This window comes from Diaphorina citri, unplaced genomic scaffold (genome assembly GCF_000475195.1).
Source record: "Diaphorina citri unplaced genomic scaffold, Diaci psyllid genome assembly version 1.1 scaffold170, whole genome shotgun sequence".
Lineage (NCBI taxonomy): Eukaryota > Metazoa > Arthropoda > Insecta > Hemiptera > Psyllidae > Diaphorina > Diaphorina citri.
The window spans coordinates 169,138-191,819 of NW_007377607.1; the positions used below are offsets into that span (position 1 = coordinate 169,138).

Sequence of the window (22,682 nt, forward strand, 5' to 3'; positions counted from 1 at the left end):
TACTGCAACAGAACATGTGATGAAATCCCACCAGCTAATCACTGCGTGACAACTTTCGTCCAAAAGCAAGGTTCGAACTCAAGACTGATCTACTCCATGACTGTCTACTGGCAAACAGCTGACGCTATTATTTTCCTGTTATGATGAATAGGTACTCGTAGGTATTTTGGGTTTTATTAATTGGGATTTTTCCCGTCTAGGCACAGTTGTGTAATACTGGGTTTCATTTGCATGACGTACTTTATCTAATAATTTTCAATTTATTGTTTCATTACAAATTTTCATCAGTAAATGGTTTCTTCAAATTAAATAAATTGATCCCAAGGCCAAGAAAAAACCTAGACCCTTAACAAATGCAGTGTGCCGGAAGGCATGTGATCTGTTCCAATCCACTCGACCCCCAGTTTGGAAGTCCTGAAATAAAAATCTTTGCTCTGATCTTGAACACAAATCGGCTACTTCGTGAGTTTTGAGCACACTGGGCGCATTGAACGAATGAACGGTATAGAAAATCTTAATCTAAAATGCAAACATCCTGAGAAAATACGGAAAACTTTCGAGGAGAGAAATAAAGAAAAGGTGACCTGGATTTTCCAATTTCTCCAAAAACAATATCACACAGGTAGAGTTTCTTGAAAATTTGACCACCAAACATGATTTCTCGACTCCTGATAGCTAAAACGGACATCAAAGCTTCCACTTAACCCATTTGGGAGAGCAGACAATCATACCCAAAACGTCTGGCTCGATAACCCACATTGATTAGCAGGAACGCATTGCACTAACATTTCAGTCTCAATAGCTCGACACACTTTCACATGCGTTTGTTAACCCACTAGTGTTCAAAGTCATGGACAGATGGGACGGTAAAGTGGCGGTTGTGACGGGTGCTAGCTCGGGAAATTTGGGAGAGCAGACAATCATACCCAAAACGTCTGGCTCGATAACCCACATTGATTAGCAGGAACGCATTGCAATAACATTTCAGTCTCAATAGCTCGGCACACCTTCACATGCGTTTGTTAACCCACTAGTGTTCAAAGTCATGGACAGATGGGACGGTAAAGTGGCGGTTGTGACGGGTGCTAGCTCGGGAATTGGAGCGGCCATAGTCACGGAACTCGTCAAGTTTAACATGGTCGTCATTGGATTGGCCAGGAGGAAAGAACAGCTCGAGGTAAGTAGGTATTGGGGATTTTCAATGGTGGGTAGGTAGGTGGTATATTGATGGGCTTGTATATGAGAAGTAGGCCTATAACAGGGATTTTAAGGGGGTTAAAGTCACTGTATAACTGTCAAGGTGTTTAGTGACGGGGGTTTTACCCTCCGTTCGGTGACAAGCTCTCGGCCTCGTCTCATTAACCTCACCCAGCCTGAGTGGGGCCGGGAAAAAACAGCAGCCCGATACTGGATTCAACGTGCTATCGCCGGATGAGGTCAATATTAGTACTGGGGATTTTGATGCGACTGTAATAGAAGGGATTCTGGTGTGTTTTAATCCATGAGGATCATCGATTTTTACTCAGTCTTGTTGATTACAAATACAAACCCAAGATCTCGTGACCCTGGCCTTTATTGTCAATAGCTATATTATGGAGGGATACGAGTCTCCAGGTACATAATTTATTTTGAACGGAAAACCTATACACCACCTGGCAGGGAATACAAGGTTTTCCCAGAGTCAATACTATAATTAATTAAATAAATTCATTAATAGCAATAACGTCTACATGAGTGTACTTCTTTGCTCTCGTTCTAATAGGCTATGGAAAAGAATTTGAATTCAAAAGACAAGAAAGGTCGATTTATCCCATATCAATGTGACGTCACTAAAGAATCAGATGTCCTCAAATGTTTTGGATGGATCAATAGTACCATAGGAGCTATTCACGTTCTAATAAACAATGCAGGGGTGTTGAGAAATAGCAAGTTTTCTGGTAAGTAAACAGTGTCAGATTCAGTCTAAACTCTGAAAGTTTTCAAATTATGAGTGATCTTTTCTTCTGATATGCAGGTACCTGCAAAAAGCGAGTACAACTTCGAAATTTGTAAAGTATCTGTGATTTCGTGACGAGAAAAGACGTATCAAAGAGGTTGATAGTAAAAAGTTGTAGGTACTGACTAGATTAGATAAAACTTTACGAATGAAACTCAAAATTCCACTTCTGAATTCCCTTGCCTCTACTGAAAAGGTATTTGAGTATCTTCAAAAAATGACGTAGAAAGGGAAGGCTATGAGTATTGAGTATATTAATACTTACCTAATGTATTTATACATTTTCCCGGTACCTTCTAAGGTTGGAAAAAATCCATCTCATCAAAAGTTCTTAAACAGACTGAGAAAACTGAAAAGGAAATGAATATTCTTAACTAGACGAGGCGGAAAGTATTATGGTTTATTTTTAGGCGATATTTCTTTTCCATTTATTTCTAGAGGCTCGGGTTTCTTCTTTTCAAAATGGAATTAAAAATGTTTAATTAAAATTCTCGTCAGACAAACGGAAATTAAAATGTGAAAAAGAGATTACTGTCCGTTCAATCCGACCGTTATTGGTAAGGTGAACGTTGAAAGTTTAAATGGGAATGAAAGAAAACAAAATAATTCAAATATTAAGGACTTTTAAAATTGTTAGTGAAATAGTGACCCTACCCTTTTCGGCAGTAGGATTTCCTTTTTCCGGGCATTTGATTTGAACTTTCCCTACTTACTGTACAATAATGTGATATTTCTGTAGAATATCTGGGTGAAAAGGGATGGGTTATAACAAGTATATTATACCACAGTATTATACAACATTAATACAGCAGGAATCCGGATTACAGTAATTAGGTATTAATAAAGTAGATATCCAATATCCAATGCTATTCCTTTATTACTGTGTCCGCACTAGTTTACTGTGTGACTCGTTACATGCAAAGTCTAATGCATCCCTTATTGACCTACTTTTAAAAACACCATGTACTCAAACTTGTTCAGTAGGTACTTTGTTTGTTATCCGAGTTGTTGGGTAATCCCTTTGCTCTCTTTGTATACTATGTAGGTATTTCATTTTGCTATAGATACATGAAACTACAAGGTGCTTAGTATCTAAACTTCAGGTAACCCCTGCAACACTGACTATAATTAAATGAAAAGTTGAACATGAAAAAAATTGAATTTTGCTTTTTAATCTCATTTGCATCTATAAAAATGTAAATTATTCTTGAAAAGCTCTTAATTTAATTTTTATTTTTAATGAAACAAACAAATAATGCCACGCAATTTTTTTTCTATCTCCTGACGATATAATATTTGAATATATAAAGTCAAAACAATGATCATTTTCAGGTACAGTAAAAAGCTTAATTTGATATTAGAATGATGCTATTATCATTATTTTGTTACCTACGTTTTAATGTTGTTTTCTTTTGGTGAAACATGTCTTGAAAAAAATACAAAATTACAAACATTCAGTCGAAAAAGTATTCATCAAAGTACATCATCGATATCATTGGGTGTTTTCTTTTCTTTTTTAGATGGCAACTTGGAAGATTGGAAGTGCTTATTCGACACGAATGTGCTGGCAGTAGGTATGTGCACAAGGCAAGCATTAAAGTCTATGGAGGCACATGGTGTAAATGACGGTCACATTGTAAATATTAACAGGTAAGACCACCAAAAATCCAAATCAAAATAAATATCTGGAAAAATCAGGGTTTTGTACGTGAATCAATGAAGTATGACGCGTTGCATACTCAGTTTAGATTCACGGCGTTCATACAAATTAATAAATTGATTCCTTGGCGTTTTCCCACAAAGAAAATTTTTCTCTTTTTTGGGGCAATTTATTTTCCAATTTCCATTCGTAAACAAATTTTCAAGCACTATTTTCATGGATGTTCGCTCATCGATATGGCATCTCACATAGGTACTATCTATGCCAGAAGGCTTTAAATATAAATACTGAAAGAGGTAGGGTAGAGACACAAGATGGCAATAAATAATAATTATATGACTTATGATGACAAAAAGAACAAATCGAAATCTATTTTCGAACCCCCAGGGTTTACCTCTTGTGTCTAGGAAACCCTATCCTTTCCACCGAGACAAGACTTGGGCCAGCCACTCACTATCAGGTAGATCTGACAGGTAGGGCTGAAAAGGTTCGCCTGTCAGGTCTACCTGTCAAGTCTACCTGAAACCTGATGAGCACACATACTATCAGGTAGACCTGATAGGTACGTACGGTTGAAAAAGTCCTTCTGTCAGGTCTACCTGAAACCTGATGAGCACACACCCTGACAGGTACGGCTGGAAAGGTCCTTCTGTCAGGTCTACCTGATGAGCACACACACACTATTAGGTCAGGTGTACCTGTCAAGTCTACCTGATAGGTCATGAGTGGCTAGCCTACGAGACAAAGTCAACATGATAAATAATGTTATCGAGCACTCACGTTAAAAGCTCATTATGTCACCCAACACGTTCAGTTATACTGACGCCATTATTCTATTGACTCAGCAAAGTTGTTATTTGCTCAATGACTGACTCACCTTTCAGTCAATACCGGGATGGGATGACCCAATTACATTATGAGTTGTTTCATAATATTTGTAAATTGCAATTATTTTTCTAGAATAGTTTCATGAACAAGAACAATAAAATTGAAAATTTGCACGTTCATTAGGGTAGAATATTTTGGGCGTCGATGATACCTATAACTCCTATTCTTTTCCTGTTATGATGAATAGGTACTCGTAGGTATTTTGGGTTTTATCAATTGCGATTTTTCCCGTCTAGGCACAGTTGTGTAATACTGGGTTTCATTTGCATGACGTACTTTATCTAATAATTTTCAACTTATTGTTTCAAATTTTCATCAGTAAATGGTTTCTTCAATTTAAATAAATTGATTCCAAGGCCAAGAAAAAAGCTAGACCCTTAACAAATGCAGTGTGCCGGAAGGCATGTGATCTGTTCCGATCCACTCGACCCTTAGTTTGGAAGTCCTGAAATAAAAATCTTTGCTCTGATCTTGAACACAAATCGGCTACTTAGTGAGTTTTGAGCACACTGGGCGTATTGAACGAATGAACGGTATAGAAAATCTTAATCTAAAATGCAAACATCCTGAGAAAATACGGAAAACTTTCGAGGAGAGAAATAAAGAATACCCACGCGCAAGGGGGTGATAATGCCTCCTCTAAGGGTATTTCATAAAAAAAAAAAAAAAAAAAAAAAAATCCAGTGAAAAATATATTTATCCCGCGTTTATGATAAAGTTTGGAAAAAGTTCGGGAATAACTTCCCTATATGCTGGAGGTAGGGCAAAAAGGCATAATAAATGTTAATATAGCAAGGCAGAATATTTTAAATTTAGTTTATGTATGTATTTTGTATACTCGTACAAGTAGAGGTACTGTGAAGGTGCTAACTTTTTATTTAGCCCAGGAGGACTAGTGACTTGGAAGGAGGTTTATACTGAATAGAAGGAGTTATGGGCTATGAAAAGGGAGAAGGAAATTGGATCAAAGAAATTCAGGTTAATGGCTCATGATTTATCAATTTATCATAAAAGACACACTATGAAATGGGACATGCTAGGATTGCTAGGACACAGACCCATAAAGTAAAATGTTCTGTGGCTACAAAATAAATATATAAGGCCAGCCATTCACTATCAGGCAGACCTGACAGATACATCTGATCAGGTTCGCTTGTCAGGTCTACCTGAGTGTGTGTGCTCATCAGGCATTAGGTAGACCTGACAGGCGGACCTTTTCAGCCGTAGCTGTCACGTCTACCTGATAGTGAGTGGCTGGCCTAAGGAAAGTAGAAAGACTGTAAAACACCCATCTTGTTTATGCCTCTTTCTCGATAAACCTTTAAACCCGATTCTGCTTTTTTGTCCGCAGTATACGAAGTCGATATCCCGGCATAAAGGATGGCTCCAGTTGGTACTCAGCATCCAAACATGCCGTCGGAGTTCTAACTGACGGATTGCGCCGTGAACTTGCCAACAAAAAATCCAAAATCAAAGTGTCGGTAAGGAATCAACTTATTCTTCAAATTTTCTCAAGTAGCTCTTGACTCTTTAGTGGAGGGTAGTGTCTACGCGAGTTTAGTGTCCGAAGGTATCACAGGACAGGATTATACGCCCCTAAAACTACAGTCCTATATTATAGTTTTAGGACGTTGTAATCCGTTGTATGTTCTTCCTATGCGGCGTTCTAAAAATCCGCTGTTATTGACCCAGGCAGAGGCCCCCTGGCGAAACTTGACTATGAAGAAGTCGCCACAGGAAGGCAAAATTTGCACTTAATACTTTCATTTACTTACGCGTTAATGACTCGTGCGTTTTCACCTCTGACATTCTTTCACCGCTAATACCTCCAGCTCCAGCGTAACTTGCTCTATTAGACACATTCTTTCTTCCCCTTCCCGAGTTTTGTGTCTCTTAATGTACCTAATTTGTACTTAAATATGCTGAAGGGGAAAATTGAAGCGCAGCTCATGAAAACATTACGCTTTTGTATCCATGAAAATACCTAAAGCCATAAACGCAAACGCTTCTCAACACTTTATCGTCCTAATTTATGATGCTAAATATTTTATCGCATTCGTTTAACACCTAAACACGAGAGGGGGTGGTTGTAGGGTGTGGGGGCACGATGGACGACAAACTTGGAAAAAAGATTCTAAAGTACGAGTAGATAACAACCCCCATTCCTCCACTTGGAAAGGAAAGGTATAAGCTTAATCTTACCTTTAGGTATGTAGGTATTTCGATATAAGTTTGAAATAACGAGAAACATGAGGTCTTGACAAGACATCTCGTTAGATTCAATCGTGAATTGACAGCAGAAATTTCAAAATATAAGATGGAGGCAAAATATACACATCGGTAATTCTACCTGGGAAATCTAAAATATTAAACGTAGGAAAAGTTTTGCTGGCCTCAAAGTGTGTTCCCCGTGTATTTCTTATGGGGGGACTAAAAAACCTCAATATCTCGGGAACGGTTTGGAATTTCGGAGGTTTCCTCCAGTACCTAAAAAATATAGCATCTTTCTAGCTTATCTAGAAGTGGGTTAGAATTAGTATGAGTGAGTGAGTGAGTGAGTGAGTGAGTCAGTGAGTCAGTTACACAAGGGGCTGTATATATTTAGGATCCACAGAGTTGGATAGTTTAAACACACCCTGTATAATAAACTAAGCAAATAATCTCGGGATGAGGCACTAGTTACTAAGTAAGTACATGGTAGACTTTTGTAAAGTAGATAGGACACGTAGTCATAATATCAAAACGGGATTTTTTTAATAAAAAAAGACTGATTTAAAAAAAAAGATGAGTGTTTCACCGCCGTTTTTTTCGTAGCAATGAAACAACTGCTACATTAGACGCATGTGGTCTGTGTCGTACCATGCCCATCCCGTAGTACGCCTCTCATCAGATGGGCGAGAAGAGACACAATATTTCCCAATACTAAGTTCACAATTTATCCCTTGTTACATAGTATTTCATCTGATGACTCTTTTGTAGTTAATTTGAACAATAAATCCTTCCCCTTTCGGTGTCTCGAGTTCTGAACAGGACACGAGAAACGATATTCCCAGGTCATTTTGTTTTGTAAAATGTTTTTTTTTTCATCCTACATTTTTTCCATTTTCATCTTTCTTAATGACATTAGTTTTCCCCGTAGACACATAGAACATTTTGCCAAATGTAACAACAACAGTTTCCCTCTCGCCTCCTCAGCCTGTTTATCTCTTTTTGAACAAAATTTTCCCCACCATTCTGTGCCTTAATGGCTTGCAAGTATTGACTACTGACATAATGGCGCAAGGTTGTCTGGGATTTTTTAAATGCAGAAACAGAAAGATACGAGTATACAGAACAATAAGTACAATAACACATGTTTCTGGGCCTAAAGCTGGAAGCATAGATGATGTAGCTTTTAAGCTTTTATTTTTCTAAGAAAAAAAAAAAACATTTCATCTTGCAAATTCTTATTAGCTCATCAGAGGGCCTCTACATAAGGTTCAAGTGTTCAGTTGAAATGGTTAAGTCTCTAGCTCTCTAATAAAATGGCTATAGGCTAATAGGACTTATTGGCTAAGTTCTAAATCATATCCCTTCCATTCTCTGAATGTCCGAACAAAACTTTTCACGTGGCCAACTACCATGCGGGACCAAGGATTTCTGAAAATAATATCCCTGTACAGAAATTTCAAACAATGGCTGTCGAATCCATCTCTAGATTGGAAAATTTAATAGAGAACATAAAACCCAGTCGTGCGTCAGGATATTCCTTTCGTATACAGGTATTCTTCTCCGTGGAGTGGCGTATCGCGTATCTTCCATGCAAGCTAGGGAAGCACAGCTTTCTAGACACGGTGTAGTCCTTTTCTGACCCCTTCTTCAGGAGAAAAATAAAATAATCAACCAATTTTTCTCCCTTTTCAGAGTCTAAACCCAGGAGGAGTTCTGACGGAGATATTTGAGAAGGGACATATCACTCGAGACCCCAATGCGGCCGCTTTAATGCCGAAAGATGTCGCCGATTCTGTGGTGTATGTTCTGAGCACACCGCCTAATGTACAGGTAAGTAGCCCGAATGTCGATTTGTTACCAAATATTTCTACATACTTATATAGAATATACCTAAGTTCCTTTTTTTATACAAAATACATACTATATCCGGATGTCTTCATTGATTGGTACATTTGAACATCTCTGTAAAGCTGTACCCACACCCGTCGACTATATGTGGACAGATGGACACAGCTCAATGCAAACTTCAGTTTTTGAAAAAGAAGTCAAACTCAAACAATGGATCTGTGATAAGAGGCTGATTCAGCATCTAACCACATCATGACCTGTGATTGCCCTTTGCTTTCTATAAAGTACGATAATATGGTTGGATACCAATAACCGCATGTGAAGAGGAAGTACTATTCTTGAAACCATTGCTTCTTTCCTTTTTCAGATATCAGAGCTCACCATAATTCCTCTACTGCAACAGAACATGTGATGAAATCCCACCAGCTATTAATCACTGCGTGACAACTTTCGTCCAAAAGCAAGGTTCGAACTCAAGACTGATCTACTCCATGACTGTCTACTGGCAAACAGCTGACAGTTAACTCTGCGAAAATGTAGAAATGAAAAGCTCTATTTTGGTCCCTTTGAATCTTGGTACCGTCTGATCAAATGAACTATGAAACGTCGCTAATGATAATATTGTTCTTATACGGACTCGTGAATGGAACATAAATAGATGCAGATAAAGAGGCAGAAGGGAGGGACACACAGAGAGAGAGAGAGAGAGAGAGAGAGAGAGAGAGGAGAGTTAAAAGTAAAAGAGAGATAACACAAACCGGACTGAGATACAAAGGGAGAATAGAGGTACGAGGTGCTATAATATGCTGTATTTGCCGTCCCAAAATTAAGGGGCAACTACTAACTCAATTTGTTGCTGCGTCAAATGCAATTACCCTATCAGAAGTTTACATCAGACATAGCTTTTGTTTTTCTACCAAACGGTGCGAGCTCAAATTGATTGCCCTTGAGATATCTGCATTTGAGCTCAAACAGTTTCCATCGCCGAAATTTTGGTGGCTTCCACGGACAAAAACCGGACTGAGATACAAAGGGAGAATAGAGGTACGAGGTGCTATAATAATTATGCTGTATTTGCCGTCCCAAAATTAAGGGGCAACTACTAACTCAATTTGTTGCTGCGTCAAATGCAATTACCCCATCAGAAGTTTACATCAGACATAGCTTTTGTTTTTCTATCAAACGGTGCGAGCTCAAATTGATTGCCCTTGAGATATCTGCATTTGAGCTCAAACAGTTTCCATCGCCGAAATTTTGGTGGCTTCCAATGCGGAGATAGTACAGTAAACTGGAGTGCACTTTGTGCTAACCTAGTTTCAAACTTTAAATTTCCGGAAAATGTCCTTAATATAACTATTTGAATCCTTGAAAAAGGATGGGACTGAGTAGGAAGAAGCCCTTTCCGAAATGTTCCTCTGTAACAAGGTGTAGAATCCTGATTTCATCGTGTCTCATATGTGGGAATAGTAGACACGATATGAGACATGTTAACCTTATATGAGGAAGAGATAGGGAACTTAACTTTGTAAACATATATAAAAAAGTGCAAAATATTTTTTTTCCTTCTACTTTTTTTATTTAGAATGTTATATTATTAAAATTTATTGCCCTCGAAAGTTTTCTAAAACTGCTAAAAAAATGTTTTTGAGCTAAAGCTCATAATAAAAGTTTCTAGATTTTTTTTCTGCACCGAGGAAAAAAAAATATCGTCTATCTTTTGTAGCATAGAGGAGGATATATCAGAAATAATTGGGGGTATTCTTTTCATCCGTCCATTATCTGAACATTGAAACAGAGTTATACAGGATGTCCCATTGGATTATGGAATATATCAAGACATGGAAGCACAGAAGCGTCCTTAAAACTTCGAAAATATTGATAATTTTTTGCAGCTTCATTTCATCACCGCCATTTACTTCCAACTGCACAAATTTGGAGAAATTTTCGAGATGGTAGTAAAAGTCGTATTACATATGTAGAGTGTAGATAGTCAGAGATACAGTAGTTTATAACTTGTATACTCTGACTTGCTCGTTACCTACTATTAAAGTGGAAAGGATAGTCGGTTGGGCAAATGGGCACATTTATAATGAACAGGTCTCCGTCCTTAAAACTTCGAAACTATTGATAATTTTTTGCAGCTTCATTTCATTACCGCCATTTACTTCCAACTGCACAAATTTGGAGAAATTTTCGAGATGGTAGTAAAAGTCGTATTACATATGTAGAGTGTAGATAGTCAGAGATACAGTATTTTATAACTTGAATATTTACGAGCATCAGACAATTTTCGGCTATGTACTCGAATACTGTAAACAAAAGGTCGCGTGTAAGAATTTGACTAGGAGGGGTGGAGCGCTACCGCGCGCTTCCTTAATCATTATTGTAAATGAATAAATGTACGTCTTCTGAATTACACCTCTGGATTTTTGAAACACCTTGTATTGTATACTCTGACTTGCTCGTTACCTACTATTAAAGTGGAAAGGATAGTCGGTTGGGCAAATGGGCACATTTATAATGAACAGGTCTCGTCTATTCTAGTGGTCCATTAGAACGAACGCTGACCTTTTTCTGCTATTTTAAGGGTCTGTTATGGATACCTTGTGGTCTATAATGTCGGGCGTCTGGGATACATTGTTAGCTAGGGAGAGAATATTTCCTCTTTCTTCCTGACTATCTTGCTTTTCTCCTTTTGTATCCACCAGATTTCACCATGTCTTTGTCTAATCTATCCGGTCCATCTTTTTTTTGCATCTTTTTACTTTTTCTACATTTCCTCGATCTTTCACACCTCGGATTTTCTGAGATATGTATGTATACACTTATACCCATACCACCCATTGCCCAATGATATACGCTCGAATATGAACATCTTATGATTTCACGTAAAAAAAAAAAAAAAAAAAAAAAAAAAAACTGGGAAAATTTGCATCTTTTTACTTTTTCTATATTTCCTCGATCTTTCACACCTCGGATTTTCTTCATATCTGAAATATGTATACACGTATACCCATACCACCCATTGCCCAACGATATACGCTCGAATATGAACATCTTATGATTTCACGTAAAAAAAAAAAAAAAATCAAGGCATTTGTCTTGCTGACAAAATTTCCACAACCACGATTACTCCCGGGCGCTGTACTCAGTATGTACGAGCATATGGCACATTTACTTCTGGCATCCATAGTATGAATGTACATAGTTACAGAGCTTCTTAACTTCTTCGCTTTTATCAAAATATGAAATTATTATCAGGAAGCGAGGGTGTTTTCTTTGTATATTAAAGTGAGAGATAGAGTGTATACGGGATGTGTTTAATACAAATTCACTTATTTCAATTTGAATAATCCCATTGTCGCGTTGCACGGTTAGGATTTAAGGAGCAGAGCCTTCAATCTCGGCGTTCGTACCCTAGAACTCTACAGCTACACTGCAAAATTTCACAGCAGATCCTGTTGAACTTGTAGAGAAGTATGGGGATTTTTTCTCTCTCCAATTCGTTGCAATGCAGAGTATCACAAAGTATGGAGGAATGATAACCCAAGAATTCCAAAATTCACTTTTCCAAGAGTCCCTAAAATACCAAAATTTGGACCTAGAATGGAATGAGGGCACACCAAGAATTTAAGCACACTGAGAGTCTCACTCAATGAGCAATGAGGAAAAATCGATAAACAAGCAGATTAGAATATTAGTAAGGAAGAAAATAACATGTGACGTACGTACCAACAAAATACTACATTAACACATTTTAAGTACAGTTATGAACAAGAACATCTTCTTAGGTACAGTTATGATGTTGTTATGAACATCTTACGTGAGTACGGTAAGTTATGAAACTTTGGCAGTGCAAACAAAATGTTCCTCCAACATACACACATGATGTTTTGTTTGCCTGTTAAAATATTAGGATGCTTAAATTTTCTCCAAACATCCACTCCCCTCAACCACTGCCACGGGGGGAGGAATGGCAAAGTCTTCGTTATGTGCTTCAGATTTGTCAATACGGGAGAGAAATATATGTGCCATTTACTTGACAAATATCCACCCCCAGTACACTGACGAGTAAAAGTCAGTGACGTGTGGTGAGTTTTTCAAAAAGGGGATCTACAAGGTCATGCACAGTATGCCGATCTGCTGGTGGTCTTAGTAGGCGTCCACAGAACCGACCATCGACCCTTGCCTAGTACCGACCCAAGAGAAAATAAACAAACCATGCTAATGAATAGAAGATAGAAGGCTAATGAATAGAAGATAGAAGGTGTCCTTAAACGGAGCCTTGACCTTAGTACCGAACCTCGCAGAAAATCAAGAAATTGAGCTGAGTATTTTTTCTGCGACGGTCGATGGTCTCGGAGAGGGTCAATGATTTATGGTCGCCGTTGTGACCGCGCACTTAGAATCCAGGTTCCCTCCCTCAGAAGTGGCGATTTTTGAAGAATAATATTGGGGCGGGAATTTTCCCCTCTTTTTTAAAGGCCCACCCCGTAGCATAGAGGAAGAAAAACGGTACTCCCCAACCTTCTCTGGATGACACGCCACTGTTTTTTTTTTTTTTTTTTTTTTTTTTTTTTTTTTTTTTTACACTTAGAATTCAGGTTCCCTCCCTCAGAAGTGGCGATTTTTGAAGAATAATATCGGGGCGGGAATTTTCCCCTCTTTTTTAAAGGCCCACCCCGTAGCAAAGAGGAAGAAAAACGGTACTTCCCAACCTTCTCTGGATGACACGCCACTGTTTTTTTTTTAGTATTATTTATTTATTTATACCTAAGCAGGTGAAAAGCCCCACTTTGGCCAAAGTGAAAAGCCCAACGCCACTGGTAAGTCGTTTTATACGACGTGTGTATATTTTACCACTCAGGCGGATGTTAAGTCGTTATTTATGTACGAGAAGTACCGCCTCATTAGTGTTGGAAATTATAACCCATCTCGGCTTATTTTCTCTTGACTTTCCACGTCAGCCTTTGCTGCGCCAGATCGCTTCAAGTGTTTATACGTAGGCATATTATTAGTTTTGAGATATTTTACATTGAACGCAATCAGACACCGAGTACATAATTAGCAGAAGTAAAAGGCGAAAAATCTCATACCAAGATGTAAAATATGTACCTATTTACATTTTGGTATGAAATTATAAAATATGTACATTGAGAAAAAATAAGAGATAAGGGAACCACAAGTTAGGGTGGAAGAACTCTATTATTTAGGTTGTTGAAATTCTAAAGTAAAGTGTCGAGCTTCCTCTGATATAGGGTTATTTATTAGAGTACCGGAACCCAGTCACTTAATTGGTTTGCCGGCGCCGCGGGACCCCAATTTTTTTTTTTTCTCAGTGTGTATAGAACGAAAACCATGTTCTCTGTAATCTTAGGGCAATATAAAAACGTGGACATTGCAGAGGGATTAGCGACTTGGCACTACACTACTACAACAACGGCCATGAAGGTGTTACCACCAGTGTACTTACTTCAGATTATTGCCGTCTGTAAAGTGGCAAAATGGACACCGCTTATGTTTTGAGATATTTTACTTAGAACGCAATCAGACACCGAGTACATAATTAGCATAAGTAAAAGGCAAAAAATCTCATACAAAGATGTAAAATATGTACCTATTTACATTTTGGTATGAAATTATAAAATATGTACATTAAGAAAAAATAAGAGATAAGAGAACCACAAGTTAGGTTGGAAGAACTCCATTATTTAGGTTGTTGAAATTCTAAAGTAAAGTGTCGAGCTTCCTCTGATATAGGGTTATTTATTAGAGTACCGGAACCCAGTCACTTAATTGGTTTGCCGGCGCGGCGGGACCCCAATTTTTTTTTTCTCAGTGTGTATAGAACGAAAACCATGTTCTCCGTAATCTTAGGGCAATATAAAAACGTGGACATTGCAGAGGGATTAGCGACTTGGCACTACACTACAACAACGGCCATGAAGGTGTTACCACCAGTGTACTTACTTCAGATTATTGCCGTCTGTAAAGTGGCAAAATGGACACCGCTTAGGCGCTTGCCATTTTAATGCCGAGGTCGTTAAATGAGAACATGCAAGGCAATAAAAACTTGGAGAAACTTCAAGTGGAACAATCGAGGGACCCCTGGGAAATCCCTGATGGAGGGCAAGAGGGTCAGTCATATGGAACAGTTCATACCTATAAAACTAAACATTGCTGTCAGATTGAGTTGGAACTTTTAAAAGAGAAGGATATGATGTTACATAAAACATAATTATTTATGTATCTGGACATCATTGAAGATATTGTTTCTTGAAGCACACAATTCTTTGTCCATGTTTAAATATTCAGGGACAACCACGTGTCAAAAATGTCCCCCAATGGAGTTTCGCATGGGGACAAAAATGGATCTTGTTGAGATTCAAAGAAAGGTCCTGTAGAAGAAGTCTGCATGTAGAGATCAGAAATAAAAATATAGGTGCATAAGCAAGATAAAAAGCAGGGACTACAATATTGTAGAGTTCTTTGTGGCTTGATTTTCGAAGTTTACAGAATGCATGTGTTGTATTGAACTTCACAACCAAAGGAGGCATTTTCGAGCTAGTGTACGCCAATCTTTGTCTTATGTATATTTTCGACAGGTATATCGACAGGCTATTAATATTAAGCATAAGTTCTTACTATGAACTGTAACGAACAGCGCGGCGTGATGTTCAATTTCAGGAACCTACACCTCTCTTAAATCCGTCCTGCTTTTTCCCCACCTCTCTTAAATCCGTCCTGCTTTTTCCCCCGTTTAAAAAAAAAATGTGCACACAAAACACGTACGGGTAATCTTCTTCCTTATCTCCGCCGCACCTTAGCCTGATGCCCTCTGCTTTATCTTCCGCATAGACATACCCATATTTCTCTTCTACTCCGGTATTTTTTTCTCCTAGAGTCTAGAGCAAAAATTGTCCCCGCTTAGAATTCTCTCTCGCGAATACGAGTAGCCGTGAGACCCGTGATTGCCCCGACTCTCTGATATTGTGCAGTGAATTTTGATCACACACGTGAATTCAAGGGCGGATTACACAAACAGGATATCACAGTATTTGAGGTCTGTGAACTCAGCTCATTCTAATCTTCTAGTATGTGGACAAGGCGACCGATTTTACGATCTGAAACAACGTCGTGCCCACTTATTTTCTAGTTTTATCATGCGGTTTGAGGTGAGTTTGATAAGGCATAGCGGTGTCAGATAGGACGTGATATCAAGCATAGATAAGTTAAAAATAAATATAAGTGGAAAATAGCTCCGTGCGGAATATAGTGTACATTATCTCACGGACAGCAAATGGAAGAGGAACTTGTAAATATACTGAACGTTTTTTTGTAGCGAAATTTCTACTCGGTGTTTTGTTGTTAACATTGTCCTGGGAGTCCCACTACAATAGTACGATGGACGCATACAAGGGTAAAGTTGCCATTGTGACAGGGGCTAGTGCAGGCATTGGGGCGGCCATTTGTAAAGCCCTAGTGCGAGAAGGAATGATAGTCGTGGGACTGGCTAGACGAGAGGAAAATATTCAGGTAAGTTTGGATTTTGTATTTAATTTCGGAGAGGAACTTGTAAATATACTGAAGGTTTTTTTGTAGCGAAATTTCTACTCGGTGTTTTGTTGTTAACATTGTCCTGGGAGTCCTACTACAACAGTACGATGGAGGCATACAAGGGTAAAGTTGCCATTGTGACAGGGGCTAGTGCAGGCATTGGGGCGGCCATTTGTAACGCCCTAGTGCGAGAAGGAATGATAGTCGTGGGACTGGCTAGACGAGAGGAAAATATTCAGGTAAGTTTGGATTTTGTATTTAATTTCGTAAAGTTAGTGTGCAGGTACACCAAACACCAAGGTAATTGAAAGGGAACAAATTTTCGGATCATCCATAACTATTTAATTTGGTTCGTTGAAAACATGAAACTTTTTTTATAATCAGCACTAAAATGAAATCAGGCCTGAAAAGTTCAAACAATCCAAATGATGATGATGATGATGATGATGATGATGATGATGACGACGTCTAGGTTAGAAAACGTTCATGTCAAGAGACAATAGGTTGGCCTGGGCCCTGGACTAGTATTCAAAGTTTACAGCAAAGTTAGCTTTTGTTAAAAATAATGCAATACGAGACGGACGACTTTTGTCACAAAAGAAAAACCTCCCGATATGTTCTAAAAGTTTGGGGGAACGTGGAGAGGATTGGACCATACATAACTATTTCATTTGGTTCGTTGAAAACATGAAACTTTTTTTTATAATCAGCACTAAAATGAAATCAGGCCTGAAAAGTTCAAACAATCCAAATGATGATGATGATGACGACGTCTAGATTAGAAAACGTTCATGTCAAGAGACAATAGGTTGGCCTGGGCCCTGGACTAGTACAAAGTTTACAGCAAAGTTAGCTTTTGTTAAATAATGCAATACGAGACGGACGACTTTTGTCACAAAAGAAAAACCTCCCGATATGTTCTAAAAGTTTGGGGGAACGTGGAGAGGATTGGAATGTAATAATACACGACGCAAAACGGAAGTTTCTCAGGGAGAGACAAGGCTTGGAATTGGGTAGAACTATTTTTTATTCTTTTTCAGTGAGAGGTAACACATACAAATATCTAAAGGTAACACATACAAACATCTACCATTCTTTAGACAAACAAAGTCTTGGGAAACATAGGTTTGAAGTGTCGCAGTAGAAAACATGAGATTCACAGCAGGGGCTGCTATTAGAGGAAATTTGTGGACTCCTCTTTGATCTTCACTCTACATTGACCTAGTCCTAGAAGAAGGAAATTAGTAGATTGGTGAATTGGAAAAGATGTTCGATTCCTGGATAAGACGAAATATTCATGAACCGTACCACGGTCGTACGCAGCAATGCGGGATTATTATCTTTTCCTATGAGGTGAATCAATTTTAAACCTGAGCCTGGCACAATCTTGAAAAGGTTTCTGTGGGAACTCGGATAGGTATGAGGGACATTTCCTTTCACAATAATATATGACCTGTGTTTCCTATGTACTGGGATTTCCCTAAAGCCCTCAGATAATGTAGAAGTATCCTTTTTATTTTCACCTTTCTTTCTTATTTCACTTATTGATTTTCCTTATCTTCTTAACCACCTCTCCGAGAAAACAAAAACATTGTACCGAATGATTTATTAGGAGTTCTTACTCGAATGGAAAAGAAAATCGTGTCCAAATGAGAAGATGCTGGCCTTATTGCAACTCAACTATTGTTTTAATCCTGGGATTTCACACTCTGACGATTTATCACGATTTGTTACAGAAAATGGCCAAGGAATTGGAACAGTACCCAGGAAAACTTCATGCTCGGAAAGTTGACTTGAGGAATGAGAAAGAAATCTTGGACACATTCCAGTGGATTAAGGAGACCTTCAAGGGCGGCGTTCATGTGATGATCAACAATGCAGGACTTGTTGGAAATGCTCCTCTTACGAGTAAGTTACCTAGTGTGGACGCTGCTTAAAAGATCAGAAAAGTATTTCCAAAAGTTTCTATTTTACGAGAGGAACTGATAATAATGCAGATGCTCCAATTATTTTAGAACAAAAAGTTCACGACGAAATACTTTTCGTGTGAAATTGTCTGTACAATTCATTTTGACAGCTTCCTCTAAAAACCTTGACTTTAGAGAAAAGTCCTTCCCAGAATATCCCAATATCAAAATAAGGGCATTCACTATGATTAGCTCGTACCTTTTTTTTTTTTTTAAGAGGTTTGACAGAGGGAACTAACTGTAACAGCTAAGGTCTTATCGTCCCGAAATCGAAGAGAGAAGGAAGACAGGATAGGAGAATTCTTTTGAATATGAATGAATTATTGAAATGCTTTAGGTGTTTCTGAATAGGGATAGTAATCTGTTATATCCCTAAACTGTTTCTTAAGGTGGTGAAACGGAGAAGTGGCGAAATATCTACGAAGTCAACGTGCTGGCTTTGAACATTTGCACTATACCTTATCCATTTGAATATGGCAGCAAGGAGTCATCTAAAAAGTAGGCTACGTTGCCAAACGTGTCAAAGGTTCAACGGTAGTAATGCAGGACTTGTTGGAAATGCTCCTCTTACGAGTAAGTTACCTAGTGTGGACGCTGCTTAAAAGATCAGAGAAGTATTTCCAAAAGTTTCTATTTTGAGAGAGGAAATGATAATGCAGATGCTCCAATTATTTTAGAACAAAAAGTTCACGACGAAATACTTTTCGTGTGAAATTGTCTGTTCAATTCATTTTGACAGCTTCCTCTAAAAACCTTGACTTTAGAGAAAAGACCTTCCCAGAATATCCCACTATCAAAATAAGGGCATTCACTATGATTAGCTCGTACCTTTTTTTTTTTGAAGAGGTTTGACAGAGGGAACTGACTGTAACAGCTAAGGTCTTATCGTCCTGAAATCGAAGAGAGAAGGAAGACAGGATAGGAGGATTCTTTTGAATATGAATGAATTATTGAAATGCTTTAGGTGTTTCTGAATAGGGATAGTAATCTGTTATATCCTTAAATTGTTTCTCAAGGTGGTGAAACAGAGAAGTGGCGAAACATCTACGAAGTCAACGTGTTAGCTTTGAACATTTGCACTAGAGAGGCTGCTCAGTCCATGTTCGCGAACAGTATAGACAATGGCTACATCATCAATATAAATAGCATATCTGGACATAGGGTTTTGCCTATCGATGGACACGCTATGTATGCCGCATCTAAACATGGTGTCACTGTCATCTCGGATGCTCTCAGACGAGAACTGGTCAACAAGAAATCACGAATAAAGGTAAGCTAAAAAGATATAGCAACTTCCAAGTAAGACCAAAGGAACTTCTCCCCTTAGTAAAATAACAAGTGTAAAGGATAAAATAGATGAGCAGTAGCTACCATCTTTGAAGACCCAAGTTCATGGAAATGAATATTAACCATTTTTTTGAGGAAGTCAAGGTTTCTAGAACATTAACTAACTCTATAGGTACTAAATTTCTGATATTTATGTACCTAGCTACCTAGTTGTTTGTTAAGAAATTTTTAAGGTGGTAAACTTCTCCGAGAACCTACAAATGTCTAACGATAACGAATCTTTGTTTCGATTTCCAGGTAACCAGCATCAGTCCAGGAATGACAGCCACTGAAATCTTCAAGGCTGCTAATTGGCCAGTTCATGATCCGAAAACGCCTACCTTGCAATCTGAGGACATTGCCGATCAAGTGGTGTATCTGTTGAAAACTCCAGCTCATGTTCAAGTAAGATAGTGTTTTATTTTTGTGGAACACTTTCCCCCCTAAATTTTACAAGGTAATTTATTAGGTTCTAATTTTAGGAAGCAGCTTGTTCTCCTCACGAAGGTTGACTGCGGTTCAGGGCGATTCAATTAAACATGGCTAGAGACCATAATCTCGGTGTATGGCTGATATAAAAAGATGTTTTTTTTTTTTTTTTTTTTTTTTTTTTTTTTTTTTTGGCTGCTCAGTCCATGTTCGCCAACAATATCGACAATGGCTACATCATCAACATCAACAGCATATCTGGACATCGGGTTCTGCCTATCGATGGACACGCTATGTATGCCGCATCTAAACATGGTGTCACTGTCATCTCGGATGCTCTCAGACGGGAACTGGTCAACAAGAAATCACGAATAAAGGTAAGCTAAAAAGATATAGCAACTTCCAAGTAAGACAAAAGGAACTTCTCCCCTTAGTAAAATAACAAGTGTAAAGGATAAAATAGATGAGCAGTAGCTACCATCTTTGAAGACCCAAGTTCATGGAAATGAATATTAACCATTTTTTGAGGAAGTCAAGGTTGCTAGAACATTAACTAACTCTATAGGTACTAAATTCCTGATATTTATGTACCTAGCTACCTACTTGTTTGTTAAGAAATTTTCAAGAACCTACAAATTCCGAGAACCTACAAATGTCTAACGATAACGAATCTTTGTTTCGATTTCCAGGTAACCAGCATCAGTCCAGGAATGACAGCCACTGAAATCTTCAAGGCTGCTAATTGGCCAGTTCATGATCCGAAAACGCCTACCTTGCAATCTGAGGACATTGCCGATCAAGTGGTGTATCTGTTGAAAACTCCAGCTCATGTTCAAGTAAGATAGTGTTTTATTTTTGTGGAACACTTCCCCCTAAATTTTACAAGGTAATTTATGGGGTTCTAATTTTAGGAAGCAGCTTGTTCTCCTCACGAAGGTTGACTGCGGTTCAGGGCGATTCAATTAAATATGGCTAGAGACCATAATCCCGGTGTATGGCTGATATAAAAAGATGTTTTTTTATTTATTCTGCCATCAACATTCGGCTAAAGCCAAAGCCGCAACAACAACAAAGTTTCTTTTTAACTGAATCCATAAATCATTGATGGGCAAGCATTGTACAAGACAAGAGGAACATTAGGTATTACTGGAAAATATCGGAATGTTCCAGTTCTAAACAAAGTTCAATCTCATTAACTTGGATTGTATGTAGCACGTTCCTTAATTACTTCTTCCATCAATTCTGAACCTCGTAAAAGAACTAACTAATAATGATAAACTATTCTTGTGTTTCAGATTACAGAATTAACCATTGTTCCAGTGGGTTTTCAGTTTTGAAAAGTTCCCGAGAAAGAAGAAGGAGGAAGAAAAATTGGAAAACTTTGCAAGAAGATGCTGAGGGTATTGTTCAAGTATAAGTATACAGGCGAGTACGATATACATGCGTACTTTAGCTAGTGAAAACGCATGAAAAACTGTATACTCATTTTCACTTTCCTTATCCTATTTATGAGTTGGAAATTACTAGGTGATTAAGGAGCGCGGTAGCGCTCCGCCCCGCCAAGTCAAGAAAGTTTGACCGTCTATTTATAACTCGGGCCTGAAATAAGTTCAAGCTTCAAGAGTTGTTCTTAAAATAAAAAAAAAAAATAATAATAATAAAAAAAAGATGAGTGTTCTACCGCCGTTTTTATTTCGTAGCAATGAAACAACTGCCACATTAGACGCATGTGGTCTGTGTCTTAGCATGCCCATCTCGTAGTATGCCTCTCATCAGATGGGCGAGAAGAGAGACAATACTTCCCATTTAGGTGCTGGGTCAACACGAGAATACCAGAAAGTAACCCGTTGAAATAATTGCAATTGAAAAACGAGTACAATTTTTTTTCGATGGTGGGATTCGAACCCGGAAAAATGAAAAAACAGTCAAACTCATCGACATTGCTCATCCTGCAGACCACAACATCCTTCACTCTACAGCAACAAAGATCCACAAATACCAAGATCTTGCCATTGAAATTCGCAACATGTGGGATATGACAAGTGTTGAAGTAATTCCTGTTGTGATGTCAACCAATGGTCTCATCCATCCAAGCTTCTACACCCACACAAAAAAGATTGACCTGCCACAATATCTCGTCCACAAAATTCAAAAATCTGTCTTACTTGAGAACTGTCGCCTGCTAAGAAGATTCCTCTCACATTAACTTCACATCAAAGCAACAACATCATGAACAACAATATTATGTCTGCTATTAATAGCCCATAATTGGAAACTTACTATGTACCATATTATATGAGAAATAAAGCTCCATAATAAAATAAGATAGAACATAATGACAGTAACAAAGAAAGAAATGAGGGAGGGGAAAAAATATGGAATATGTCACCCATCCCGTACTACGCCTCTCATCAGATGAGCGAGAAGAGACACAATCATTTAGGTTAGGTTGTCTCTTCCACCCTTTTTACACGGATTCATGCGGTAGTAAAGGGACTTTTAAGTCTCATTCTGGTAGTGCAAGTGGGGTATATTAGGTGTATTTTCCTTTCGGGAAACTTTTTTATGCGGAAGTAAATGGACTTTCACTTTTATTTTTAGAAACGGAACCGATTTTGATGGAGCGCCATATTGGATTTCCTATGGTTTACTACAGGCACCACTTCAGAGAACCGTTTCTGTTTTCGAAAGTTTCCCAAAAGAAAAATACAACTATTCTATTCTACATCTTTCCTCATTCCTGTAAAACTCGAAGTTCTTATTGAGAAGCCCATCAATGGGCCTCAGGTCTGATAGCTCC

The 22,682-nt window shown here is 38.2% G+C and overlaps 1 protein-coding gene across 1 annotated transcript; it reads left to right on the forward strand.

The window, feature by feature from the left end:
* The first annotated feature begins 976 nt into the window (after nucleotides 1–976).
* On the forward strand, nucleotides 977–21,551 carry LOC103505384. Its single transcript, XM_026820725.1, has 11 exons — nucleotides 977–1,177; nucleotides 1,763–1,937; nucleotides 3,517–3,646; nucleotides 5,896–6,025; nucleotides 8,448–8,585; nucleotides 14,919–15,045; nucleotides 15,853–16,139; nucleotides 17,897–18,068; nucleotides 19,144–19,397; nucleotides 19,712–19,858; nucleotides 21,178–21,551. The coding sequence occupies exons 1-11, from the start codon at nucleotides 1,046–1,048 to the stop codon at nucleotides 21,217–21,219; spliced, it is 1,734 nt and encodes a 577-aa protein (XP_026676526.1). The 5' UTR covers nucleotides 977–1,045; the 3' UTR covers nucleotides 21,220–21,551.
* Nucleotides 21,552–22,682: the final 1,131 nt, after the last annotated feature.

Coding starts and splice junctions, on each gene's coding strand:
- LOC103505384 (XM_026820725.1), top strand. CDS start 1,046: ATGGACAGATGGGACGGTAAAGTGGCGGTTGTGACGGGTGCTAGCTCG. Junction 1,178..1,762: donor GGAGGAAAGAACAGCTCGAG/GTAAGTAGGTAT, acceptor TCGTTCTAATAG/GCTATGGAAAAGAATTTGAA. Junction 15,046..15,852: donor GATCAGAAATAAAAATATAG/GTGCATAAGCAA, acceptor AATAAATATAAG/TGGAAAATAGCTCCGTGCGG.